The sequence below is a fragment of the Mauremys mutica genome, chromosome 7 (genome assembly GCF_020497125.1).
Source record: "Mauremys mutica isolate MM-2020 ecotype Southern chromosome 7, ASM2049712v1, whole genome shotgun sequence".
Taxonomy (NCBI): Eukaryota; Metazoa; Chordata; order Testudines; family Geoemydidae; genus Mauremys; species Mauremys mutica.
In genome coordinates, this window is record NC_059078.1 from 65,763,928 (window position 1) to 65,776,966 (window position 13,039).

General features: G+C 44.3%; 1 protein-coding gene across 5 annotated transcripts in view; it reads left to right on the forward strand.

Moving 5' to 3' along the window:
- Window positions 1-820: 820 nt before the first annotated feature.
- The window catches only part of LRMDA (leucine rich melanocyte differentiation associated), a 981,216-nt gene continuing 968,997 nt past the window's right edge, over window positions 821-13,039 (forward strand). Inside the window, exons 1-2 of one of the 5 annotated variants that reach the window (XM_045025044.1) lie at window positions 821-992; window positions 11,824-11,924. In XM_045025044.1, coding sequence (XP_044880979.1) covers window positions 963-992; window positions 11,824-11,924 — 131 coding nt within the window. In that variant the 5' untranslated portion in view covers window positions 821-962. The remainder of the gene's footprint in view (window positions 993-11,823; window positions 11,925-13,039) is intronic. The other 4 variants (XM_045025045.1, XM_045025046.1, XM_045025047.1 and 1 more) reach the window with 4 other exon arrangements.

Below are 13,039 nucleotides of genomic sequence, written 5' to 3' on the forward strand. Positions count from 1 at the left end.
ATTCTAAATGTATTTCTGGTAAGATCTTATTAAATGAAAACAAACAAGTGTTCTCCAAGAACTAGCTCCAAACTCTATCGATGACTAACACCACTACACAGTGGCATAGGGTTTTACTGTAAAATACAGTGGGATTTTTCATTATGACTTTCAAAACCATCTTGATGTTTTGGGGTCCCAAATTACTGAATTGGCTGGGAGTTCCCACTTCTGCTCGTGAAGGAGGTAGGGGAAAGAATTTGAATCTATGACAACTGTCCATCCTCTCAGCTACCACAGCAGGAGAACAAACCAATGCTGGATGGTGGGGACTTAAGCAGTCACATGCAGTGCTTCTTTCTCAGACCAGTCCTGGTTTTTGTGTGTGTAAAGCGGTTCTTTAAAACATTTTTGCTAACAAGCAGCTAGCCCAGGGATGATAGGACCCTTGTTGTTGGCGGTGGTGTGAGGTGGCTAGTGGCTGATTTTTGGCAGTGGGGGAGAGAGTGGCTGGGTTCTTCTGCATTTTGAAGGTGGCAACCCAAAGGAAGCCCCTATACCCTCCCCCTCGGCAGGGGGCTCTGTGTGGGAAGCCCCCATCTCCCTCAGCTCAGCCCAGCCCTGGGGGGAGGGGCAGCCCTACCACCCCCGGCTCCACCTCTGTCGGGTCGAGCGTGTAGCCCCTGTGAACAGAGCCGTGCTTTGCATTGCAGCGCCGGTTCGCAAGTGGAGCAGGCAGCTGCGTTAGCACAGCGGAGCCATGCTTCCGCTCGGGATCAGCTGACGAGTGAGGAAGTAGCAGCTGCAGCTGCTGAGCCCTTAATAGAGGCAGAGAGAGGAGAGCTGAGTGACTGACTTCCCCCCCCCCCCCCAAGCAGAGCCCCACTGACTGAACCCAAACCCTGCAGCTAGCTACATTTCCCCGTGTCCCAAGAGGGTTGCAGCTGAGGGGGCATAGCCCAGGCCGTGTGTAGTGTGCAGAGATGGCAGGGGTCGTGGGAAATGGAGCTCAAGTAAGTGTCTGTGTCCAGCTGTTTGCAAACCCAGCAGTAGCACTTCTGGCGGGACTTTCCTTTTTCTTCTACAGCGTGCGTGTGTCTGGTCCGTCTCTTCAGGGCATGTTTTATTTGTAGCTGGAGATAGCCTGTGCCTGGGGTTGTTTTTACTCGGGGGGGGGGGTGTGTATTTCCCACCCCCCCTAAAGAGCCCGATTTATTTATGCTGCCTCTTGTTGCGCAGAGAATTGTCCCTCTTCCACACCTTGTTTTTCCTTTAACGTGGAGAGTCTGTCTGGTGGTGGTACCAGGCCTGCCTGGCTATTTTTCAGTAATTTTAAAAAAACCCAACCAACCAAACAAAAAAACCCCAACCCTATCCCTTCTTAGTTGTAATTAATGGTGCAAAGGGCATGCGGGGGCTGGGAGAAGCTATTCTAGAGAGGTTAAAGGAGTTAAAGGTTAAAGAGTTTAGTTTTTACTTGTTCAGTGTTCACACAGGTTAAGTTATTGGAGGGGGGGGAAATTGCTTTAGTCACTTGCTTTTGCTGAGGTTAGACTCATAAGTTTACCTTCACTTTATACTCCAATAAAACATATCTCTTACTTTAAATAAACTCTTATTAACATAATTGTCTGCCCAGGTGTAAATACAAAATGCTTTTACTCCTGAGAGGTTGTTATTAGTATATTTCTCTTACATGAGAGTCTCATAATCTACTAATGGTACAAACTCCAGATTCTCCCCCAAACACCTCCGCCCCCCAACAGTAGTGCATTGTTTCTTTAATTGTTGTATTTACAATGGATATGTTTTTAAATGTGTTTCCATGGGGAGCACTTAGCATGTGTTTCAGAAAATCAGATAGGATGTTTCTCACGCAATGGTTGGAGAAAGTTGTTTGTAAAAATAAATAAATCACATCACATGCAGCTGTTGTGAAATTAATCAGTGAATTATTGCTTCTAAAGACAATTTAGAAGCAATACCTATAGAGTTAAGTATAATTGTTAACCACTTCAGTGCATGTGTATGTCTTGCTGAGGCATTCCCACACTGTCCGTACATAGATATACAATATGTATCCATAGTGCATACAATATTTGAAAAGGAAATAACTTTTTATCGCATTTTGTGTCTCTGTAAAACCACTGATACTTGTCATTTTACCTGAAATGGAAGCTTTCCTTTCTGTGGCTTGTCAGGCTTTGTAATGATATATTGTCTGGAGAGCTTAGAGTTGGGAATGAGTTTATGGAGCTTTTCAGATAATAGAAAAGCCTATAAATAAATAGGTCATGGGTTCAATTTCACCCAGGTTGGTAGTGCTTGAATGTCTTTAGCTTGTGTGGGCATCTTTTGAGATCTTCAGTTAGAGTAAACTGTCATCTCCATTAGCTTCAATGACAATTTACACCTGTTGAGAGAAACCACTATCACCCTTGTCACTAATAGGACCCAGACTGTTAGCCAAGTTTGAATGGGCCATGGACAGTAGTGCATAGTCCTTTGACCTTTTTGAGGATGCGGTGTACAAAGAAGATAAATCCTACTGCGGTGTGCATTGAGGGAGAAAGCTTATATTATTATTGATTGATCTGTATATTTTTTTATGGATGATTAGAGGACTCCCCTTTCCAAAGGTTTTCACCTATTCCAAAATCACTAATTTCTTTAAAGAATAAATGAAAATATGAAGGGGATGGGGAATAAAAGTAAGCACAGTAAACACATTTTAGCAGAGAAACACATGTTCTTCATATGTATAATGTCATTTACTTATGGGGAGACTTTCAAAGGGGAGTAAGGAACCCAACTTCCATTGCTTTTCTGTGGGAGTCAGGCACCGAACTCACTCCTTTAGCTTTAAGTCTCCCACTTAAGAATTAGTGTGTGCCCTGTTTTTTGGTCTGACCTTTTACAAAACAAAACACCTTTTATATGAAAATACTACATTATTGTACCAAAAGTGCTTCACAGCTAAACATTTCTCGAATAGGATCATTCCTTTTACAGATATTTTAGTTAAGTGAATTCCATGTATTGCTTCTAGAAATGATTATGCTGGCAATTGGCTAACTTTGCAGCTGTTGTAAGAAACGACTTCTGTGGTCATTGTGGTATGCTGTGGCATAGAATGGATGATTCTTACTTCCCTAGAGTCTGATCATATCCCTTCTAAACTAAATATTTTCTTAATTTGAATGTGTTCTGAGTAGTATGAAGTTTGTTTCAAAACATGACTCTTTCAGACATCGATATGAATATTAGCTACAATGTATTTTAAATATCTGATTCTCTCTTCATGATACTCAGTTAACAGAAGAATACATGAGCTTCTAGCAGTATGCAGGATAATGCTTAACTGACTAGTAACACTCTCCAGATGTATATTTCTGTTGCAGTGAGAGTGCATCAATGTTAAGATTTTTCATAACATTTAAAGATTATATATAATATTTGGAAACATTCTTCATGGAATTAATGACATTGTATTGAGTGTAACCACACTGCTCACAATGCAATGTCATTGTAAAATGGTCACAGTGAAGGTAACTTGGGTTATGCTCTCCAGTACTGAAACTATGTGAGGAAAGATGGGCTAGTGAAGGTGACAATGTCAATTTAAAATGTGTGTTTAACATGCCCCCGCCCCCAATTCTTCCCTAACTTATCAATAGCTATAATGATGTGAAACATTCACACTAAAACCTGAAATATCACACAACCCACCTTATTTGGGGTTTTATTATAAACTTTCTAAACTTGGTCCAGGTTGGTTACCCCATATAGGGCACCAAACAGCTGTCAGATAGCAACTTTTGGTTACTACCAACCCTGATTTGGATTTGTACTAGAAAACTAGATATGGAAGGCTCTGGACTCAATTACTGATCCTTGGCATTTTCCAGTCCCCTCAACCTTGTTGGTTTATAGGATATCTGGAGAGCAGTTTTATTGACAATAAAAAGCAATCTTATATCCAAAAGAGCAAAGGAATGAGTCTTGGACATTATGGTGCTCCACTCTACCTAGGTATTGCAGTGGGCTGGACAGCCACCATACATTTCAGTATCTATGAGCAATGGGAATGTTGAGGGACCAGTACTTGAAGGCTGATCCTTGCTATGAAGGAAGTGGGGCAGGGGAGGGGGGATATGGCAGGGACAATAGCTTGTATTGATTCCTGGTAAATTGCTTTAAGCTGGAAGTAAAAACAAATTTGGAGAAATCTTATTAATACATTACTGGCATTATCATAGCACCTGGGAGTTCTAGTGATGGATGAGGATCTGATTGTCTAGGTGTTGTCTTTCTCCATAAGCAGTTTAATCTATAGTAGTACTACTATAATCTGGATTCTTATAGTGAATGTCAATACTGCCTTTCGAGTGGTTTGAAAAGTCTTTTCAGGAAGCATTCTTCCCCTGATGTTGAGTCCTACTGCAATGTGTGGCACTCAGGTTGGGCAGACACTGATAGGCAACTAAAATAAAGTTGGGGGGGAGAAGGGAAATGTCTCACTGAAAAAGTGTTTTAATTTTTTAAAAAAAAATTTTTAATGCAAGAAGCTGCTTCCACTGTGAATACGGTGAATGGTCAGGAATTCACTTTAATGTCTCAGGTATGGAATTTCATCCTTGCCCTGAGAAGCTGTTGGAAATGTAAGAAATTTCACCAGCGATCAGATTTGTGAATAACTTCTTATAAAGCAAAAATTGAAAGTTTTTCTACAGGTCTGTGAACCAAAGTTTAATGGAGATAATACCTTATAAAGGTGCTGAGAGGCTTTAATTAATGTTCTTAAATCCTTTGGTAAGACACTGTGTTAATAGTATAATACTTTGTATTAGCATAATTTGAGCAGAATGTATTGTCTTTACCCAAGCTGGATTTGACTAGGATACCGAAGTTTAAGATCCCTTCTGTTTTAGAAAGAATGCCAGATGATCCTGAAGGAAGTACAAGTGCTCAGGAGCTCATCATTCTTGAGGTATCTTCCGCCCCCCCCCCCCCCTGCAAAAAAGGAAGAGGAAGGGCAGAGTCTAAATGACATGTATTCCCATTCATTTTAGAAACCCATCTGGTTACCGATACGTAGGCTCCACCAATACAGAGGCTAAAGAATATGGAAATGTCACCATGCTTTGAGAGCATGCACTTGGCCTGGTCAGAGAGAGGTCGAGAGTCAACTCTTCAGATGGGTTGAGCAAATTAGGCCTTTAGTGATTTGACTGAGGCCACACAGTGAATTGATGCCAGAGCTAGGATTAAAATAGATCTCTTCTGACTCCCAGTCTTTTACTGTGTCCACTAGACTTGACACCACCAAATTCCCATTTTATATCTACTACTGAAATGATCCTTTTTGTGATCTTGGAGGCAAAATCATAGTGTACATTACACCTCAGAGGTGGCTGCGTTTCAGTGGTGGATTGACTGAATCATCTGTTTATTAAAATACATGCATATGCACAGACATCTATCTTGTAAAGTGCTTTATGGTCCTTTGGGATGAAAGGCATTATACAAGTAAGACGTATGCATGTAAGATTTTTTTTTTTAAGAGGACTTCCAGTATTTCCAAGTCATTAGGATGTCAGCTATCCAAAGAAATCCCTTTTCTTCTCCCTCCTTGTAGTTCTGAAAGGCAAGTCTGTGTCTTCGTACTAGAATTTATTGCAAGAGCCATGAAGAAAGATGTAATGAAGAAGAGGGAAGAAATTGCTAGGCTGAACTTTGAGGTCTCTATTTTTCAGCTCATGTATTCAAAGTAAAAAAATTACTTCACTGTAGTCAACTATCTTTCTCAGTTGAAGTTACTGAATAAGAATGAATTAAAGGGGATGCAATATTGTATTATCAGATTGCAGGCATCTTAAGACTGGATGAAACACAGGGATGATTAGTAAAGGTGAAGAATACATTGGCAAGTTGTCCTGTAGGGTTGATTATATTTCAGAGAACATGAAATATTTTTGTTGTTAATTTGTTCCTTATCTGGAATTTGAATGGATGGGCATTTTGTAGATGAACTGTAAAGGGGACTCTAACTTAGCATTTAAATCGCTTAGAATTAAATATTGTGATACCCAACTAAGCAGCAAGTTGTCATAAAAGGCACGATTCCTGCAGTGCAAAACTTACAAATGTCAGCTTTTATTTTTTTCATAATTCTATTGATTTTTAGTAGCTATTCAGGGTTGCCATTTCCTTGGTGTAAGTGGCTTACTGGAGAGATGATCCAGCCTAGGTCTAGAATTCATTACAGCTAATGTCTGGCATTCAGGCTCTTTGTTTTAGGTCTCATTCCTTTCAAGACTCCCCACTAAGGGTATGTCTACACTACCAGAGTAGTTCGATTTTTACTTAACTCAAATTTGTGGAAACGACCTTACAAAGTCGAACGTGTGAATCCACACTAAGGACAGTAATTCGACTTTGTGAGCCCACACTAATGGGGCAAGCGTCGACATTGGAAGCGGTGCACTGTGGGTAGCTATCCCGCAGTCCCCGCTGCCCATTGGAATTCTGGGTCGAGCCCCCAATGCCTGCTGGGGGAAAATGTGTCGACTGTTGTCATTCAACCGTCACTCCCGCCCTCCCTCCATGAAAGCGCCGGCGGGAAATCTGTTCGCGCACTTTTCTGGTCAGTGATAGCGTGGAAGCCACAGCACTGCGAGCATGGAGCCCGCTGCGATCATCGCTGCACTTATGGCCGTTGTCAACTCCTCGCACCTTATCGTCCACCTTTTTCACAGTCAGATGCCGAGAAATCGGGCGAGGAGGCTCTGGCAGCGCGGTGAGGACATGAAGTGTGAGAGTGGCACAGACCTCTCACAAAGTACGGGACCCCGCGCCGTGGACATCATGGTGGCAATGGGTCATGTTCATGCTGTGGAACGGCGATTCTGGGCCCGGGAAACAAGCACGGACTGGTGGGACTGCATAGTGCTGCAGGTCTGGGATGAATCACAGTGGCTGCGAAACTTTCGCATGCGTAAGGGCACTTTCCTTGAACTGTGTGACTTGCTGTCCCCTGCCCTGAAGCGCAAGGACACCCGGATGCGAGCAACCCTGACTGTGCAGAAGCGAGTGGCCATAGCCCTCTGGAAACTTGCAACGCCAGACAACTACCGGTCAGTAGAGAACCACTTTGGCGTGGGCAAATCTACCGTAGGGGTTGCTGTGATGCAAGTTGCCAACGCAATCGTTGAGCTACTGCTCTCAAAGGTAGTGACCCTGGGAAACGTTCAGGTAATCATAGATGGCTTCGCCGCGATGGGATTCCCAAACTGCGGTGGGGCTATAGATGGAACTCACATCCCTATCCTGGGACCGGACCACCAGGCCAGCCAGTATATTAACCGAAAGGGCTACTTTTCAATGGTGCTGCAAGCACTGGTGGACCATAGGGGACGTTTTACCAACATCAACGTTGGATGGCTGGGCAAGGTTCATGACGCGCGTGTTTTCAGGAACTCTGGCCTGCAGGAAGGTACTTTCTTCCCGGACCACAAAATAACTGTTGGGGATGTGGAGATACCTATAGTGATCCTCGGGGACCCAGCCTACCCGCTAATGCCCTGGCTCATGAAGCCCTATACAGGCGCCCTGGACAGTGACAAAGAACTCTTCAACTACCGGCTGAACAAGTGCAGAATGGTGGTGGAGTGTGCTTTCGGATGTCTGAAGGGGAGATGGAGAAGCTTACTGACTCGCTCAGATCTCAGCGAAACCAATATCCCCATTGTTATTGCAGCTTGCTGTGTGCTCCACAATCTCTGTGAGAGCAAGGGGGAGACCTTTATGGCGGGATGGGAGGTTGAGGCACATAGCCTGGCTGCTGATTATGCCCAGCCAGACAGTTGTGCGATTAGAAGAGCCCAGCGGGAAGCGCTGTGCATCCGGGAGGCTTTGAAAGCTAGGTTCCTCAGTGAGCAGGGTAACCTGTGACTATTAAGTTTGTTTACAGAGAAGCTGAACCTGCCCCCGTTTCTTTACCCAGTTAATGTTGACTATCCTCTGCAATTACATACCCCGTTCCCCCCCTTCCAACACACGTTTAAAAATAAAATACATGGAACTTTGTTAATTAACACCGTTTTCTTTAGTACTGGTTTCGCGGTAAAGGGTTAAAACTGGGACGCAGACTGTGGTGGGTAGGGTGTGTAGTGCTGCAAAGACCGCTTCTAAACTCGAGGAATGACAGGCTCCTGCTCCTAGAGCGGTGCGCGGTGGCGGACTGGTTGTTTCAATGGAGCCTGCCACCCCTCCTTCTCGGGACTCTGTGTGTGGGGGCTATGTGATTTTGTGGCGGGGGAGGACGGTTACAGATCAGCTGCTGCGTGGCTCTGTGATCCAGGATAAGGACCGCTGCATAAGATCTCTAACCACCCTCCCCCGCCACAAAGTCACATAGCACCCCCAAAACAGAACATGAAAACCACCTCCCAGACTGACCAGGGTGCCTAGAGACTGCACTGTGTGTGTGACCTGCTGCTGAACCTGCCCCGTGTCTGTACCCTGGTAAAGGTGACTGACCTGTCCAATTACCAACCCCCTTCCCCCCTTGAAACACAGTCTCCTCTAAAAGAACATGATAGAAACAGTAATTAACAGAAAAGTCTTTTTTATTATCACCTAGACAGTTAGGGGATGAAACTGGGATGGGGGGCTTGGGTGAGGCAGGAAGGAAAGGACGTCTCAAAATTTAGGGAATGAGAGCCTTCCTGTAATTGAGCACTGTGCAGGGGTGGAGTGACAGTTTTCACAGCCCCTGGCGCCCCTCCTTCTTGTTACTTTGGGTGAGTGGGGTATGGGACTTTGTGGCGGGGGGAGGGCGGTTACAGATACACTGCAGTGGGGCTCTGTCCTCCTGCCTGCAGTCCTGCAGAACATCCACAAGGCGCCGGAGCATGTCCGTTTGCTCCCTCATTAGTCCAAGCAGCGTTTGAGTCGCCTGCTGGTCCTCCTGCCGCCACCGGTCCTCCCGTTTGCTGTGTGAGCGCTGGTACTGAGACATGTTCTCCCTCCACTGGGTCTGCTGTGCCGCCTCGGCTCGGGAGCAGCCCATAAGTTCAGAGAACATCTCGTCCCGTGTCCTTTTCTTTCGCCGCCTAATCTGCGCCAGCCTCTGTGAGGGGGATGCCGGGGCAGGTCGGGGAAACAGTCGCAGCTGTGTGATGGGAAAAAGGGAGTGAATTCCTTACAAAGATACATTTTTGCGAACAATGAACATAGTCTAGTCTGTCTCTGTGAACAAGACCATGCACAGCACCTATCTCATGCGCACTCAGGACAAGTTCGAATTTTCGGCCTTCGCATTCATTGCCTGGGGTCTTGCAGTGGAGATCAGACAAGCGGGGCAGGACAGCAGAATTCGTGTAGCAGGCAGACATGATAAGCCGTAGACTTTTGGCTGCTTAAAACTTAATGTATATCAGTGCCCTCCTTTCATGCTCAAAGCAATGGTCATAGCGTTTGCAAGTTCCTGCTGCCGGCAATCCGGAAAGCATGAACTCTGCCCCTGTTCCACCCCTCGCGGCTGTCCCCGGGAAAGATCCCTGTATGCTGCCCCTCTACCACCTCCACCACGTGGCTGTAAACCGCCGCTTATTGTTATGTAAAGAACAGTCAAGCATTCCCAATACTAACATGCCCCTAATTCAAAGCAGGACGCCCTGAACGAGATCACCCTGAGGAGGATCACTGACAGAGATAGAGACTGCATGCTGCGTGAAAGCCAGCCAAACCAGGGGCCTATGCCACCATGCTCGTGGAGGCAATGCTCCCAGAGTACCTGCTGATAGCCTGGCATGGAAAAGTGTCCTACCACGGAGCACCCAATAAGGCCGCTCTCCCCAGGAACCTCCTGCGGAGGCTTTTCGATTACCTCCAGGAGAGCTTCGTGGAGATCTCCCAAGAGGATTTCTGTTCTATCCCCATTATATATTGACCTTCTTTTCACATAGTTAATATTCCTGCTCTGTTAAAAATAAATGTTTACATGTTTAAAGCACGTACCAACTGATCCTTCCCCTGATTCAGGGTCCGGGTTAACGGCTGGGGAGGGTTGGTAGGGGATCTCAGTGAGGGTGATGAAGAGATCCTGGCTGTTGGGGAAATCAGCGTTGTAAGCGCTGTCGACTGCCTCATCCTCGTCATCTCCTTCCTCATCTTCCCCGTCCGCGAACATCTCCGAGGAACCGGCCGTCGACACTATCCCATCGTCAGAGTCCAAAGTCAGTGGTGGGGTAGTGGTGGCGGCCGCACCTAGAATGGAATGCAGTGCCTCGTAGAAGCGGCATGTCTGGGGCTGGGATCCGGAGCGTCCATTTGCCGCTTTGATCTTTTGGTAGCCTTGTCTCAGGTCCTTGATTTTCACACCGCACTGCGTTGTATCCCGGCTGTATCCTCCGTCTCTCATGGCTTTGGAGACCTTCTCGTAGGTCTTTGCATTCCATTTTTTGTAGCGCAGCTCCGAAAGCACAGACTCATCGCCCCACACAGCGATCAGATCCAAGACTTCCCGGTCAGTCCATGCTGGAGCCCTCTTTCTATTCTGAGATTGCATGGACACCTCTGCTGGAGAGCTCTGCATCGCTGCCAGTGCTGCTGAGCTCGCCCCGATGTCCAAACAGGAAATGAGATTCAAACTGGCCAGACAGGAAAAGGAATTCAAATTTTCCCGGGGCATTTCCTGTGTGGCTGGTCAGAGCATCCGAGCTCGGACTGCTGTCCAGAGCATCAACAGAGTGGTGCACTGTGGGATAGCTCCCGGAGCTATTAACGTCGAATTCCATCCACTCCTAGCCTAATTCGACATGGCCATGTCGAATTTAGCGCTACTCCCCTCGTCGGGGAGGAGTACAGAAATCGAACTAAAGAGACCTGTATGTCGAACTAAATACCTTCGTTGTGTGGACAGGTGCAGGGTTAATTCGATTTAACGCTGCTAAATTCGACATAACCTCCTAGTGTAGACCAGGCCTAAGACTTCAACCACAGTTTTTGGAGTGTAGCAGGATATATAAACATTGCCACCTACAGTGTGGGGATATTGTGGAGGTATCATCAGCCACTTCATTCTCGCTCAGAGACAAATCCTAGTAGTCTACGCACTTTGCTACTAACAGTTTGCCTAAAAAAATATTATAAACAAGGGTGTGGTATTGTCTGAGCACAGGACTGTGAACCAGGAACTTCTGAGGGTTTAGCTTAGTTTTGGAGCTGATTTGCTATGATGTTAGCTTCGTTACTGGTAATTGGCAATTTACTTGGCCTTTCTGATGTTTCCCAGTTATACAGATGGGGATAATATCTGCCTCATAGGGATGTTGTGAGGACTGACTGACTGTACAATGCTTTGAAATTCTGGCCTAAATTTTCAGAAGTAACTAATGATTTTGGTTCATCACATTTTGGGTGCCTGACCTGAGATGTATCAAAGGGTTTAGAATGTGTTGAGCCTTCTGAAAACCAGTTCCATCTAAGGTGCCTCAAATTGGGCACCCAAAAATCCTCATTCACTTTTGACCAGTATTAATGGGAAATATATTATAAATTAAATTACTAATATGCCAGCAAACATGGATTTCCCCAAGGTAGGAAATCCCAACCCAATTTACATCCAGCTATGATTTAATGACTGTTAAGCTGATCATAGCGGGAGAAAAGTGAGACTCTGGGTGGAGTCCATAGCATTGAAACTGATGTAGCTTGGAAGGCGGTAGTGACTGGTTAGTTGGTTGTTTTATTTGCCATGTCATTAGATCAATGAGAAGAAGCAGTATGAGAAACTATAAATTGTTCATTTATTAAATAGTTCCTCTTTTTAATTTGCAGGTGTCCTACATTAGTCAAGATTGCGAAGAAATTCCAGAATTTCTAGGAAGAAAATATGGAGGTATTGCAAAAAGGCTAGACCTCAGTTTCAACTTGTTAAGGTATGTGACACTGTTTGGTTTCTCAAGTGCAGTATGAGCAGAATTAGGCTGTGTTGCCAAAAGTTAACTATTTTCCACCTTTTCATATTTTCAGTTGCTATATGCATGTCCTTTCTATTTGGATAAGGATAAAAAAAGTATATCAAATTGTCTTATCAAATCATATATTTCTATAAAAATAGTACCACTATTTTAAAATAGCAATTTATCTTCTATTTAACACATTTGGTATGTGTGGAGGAATAATGAACAAGTAAGTCTATCAAAAGCTTTTAGTATCAATCCAAATAATACACAATACAAAGCTTGCATGGTTTTTATTTGCTCTTTGCTGGAAAACAAGCAAATCAACATTTTTCTGTGTGGGGGGGGGGGGGGGGAGAGGAAGGGAGAATGAGTCCAGCAGTGTTTCACCGGTAGCAAAGTTACAAGTAAGTGTGCTCTCCTTTACCCCATCTTCCTTGCATGTTTACAGTTGTGACCTTCAAAGTTCTGGGATATTGTCTTTCCAGATAGTGTGTTAAAATGAATTAATACAATCTAGGCATCTATATATTTTTTTAAAACTCTTAAAACAAAACTCTCCTTATGGAGAAGGCCTCTAAAATTTAATTCAACATAAAGAATTCCATAGGATTGTGCAAAAAACCTATTGAAAGGAGACATTTTTCTTTAACTTGCATTGAATTTTACAGCAGTTTTGAATAGAACCCAAGGACTTCATCATTACTGGGCTGTTGTATAAAGGTTACACTTTCCAAACTTGGAATTCCACAGTTTACTTTGGCATAAGCAGACTTTTTTCTCCAAGTGTGGTAATGGTCTTATTTCCATGGGCTTCAATTGGAGCAGACCCTAAGCCTACTTCTAAAAATTGTCAGTTGAAAGCAAGACTGTAGAATCTTGTTCTTCTAATAGGTAAGTGTTAGCTACTATTTTTAATTTATTATAGATGATACCCTGTTCCATAGTAAACTCTGAAGGACTGATTACGATCTCAGATACGCAAGAGATAGCGGAGCAAAACAGGCATTGAAGAACAAGTCTGTGCATTGTAAATACTAATGACTCTTATTATCTAACATTCTACTTACTTTCACTGAGAAGGACATCAT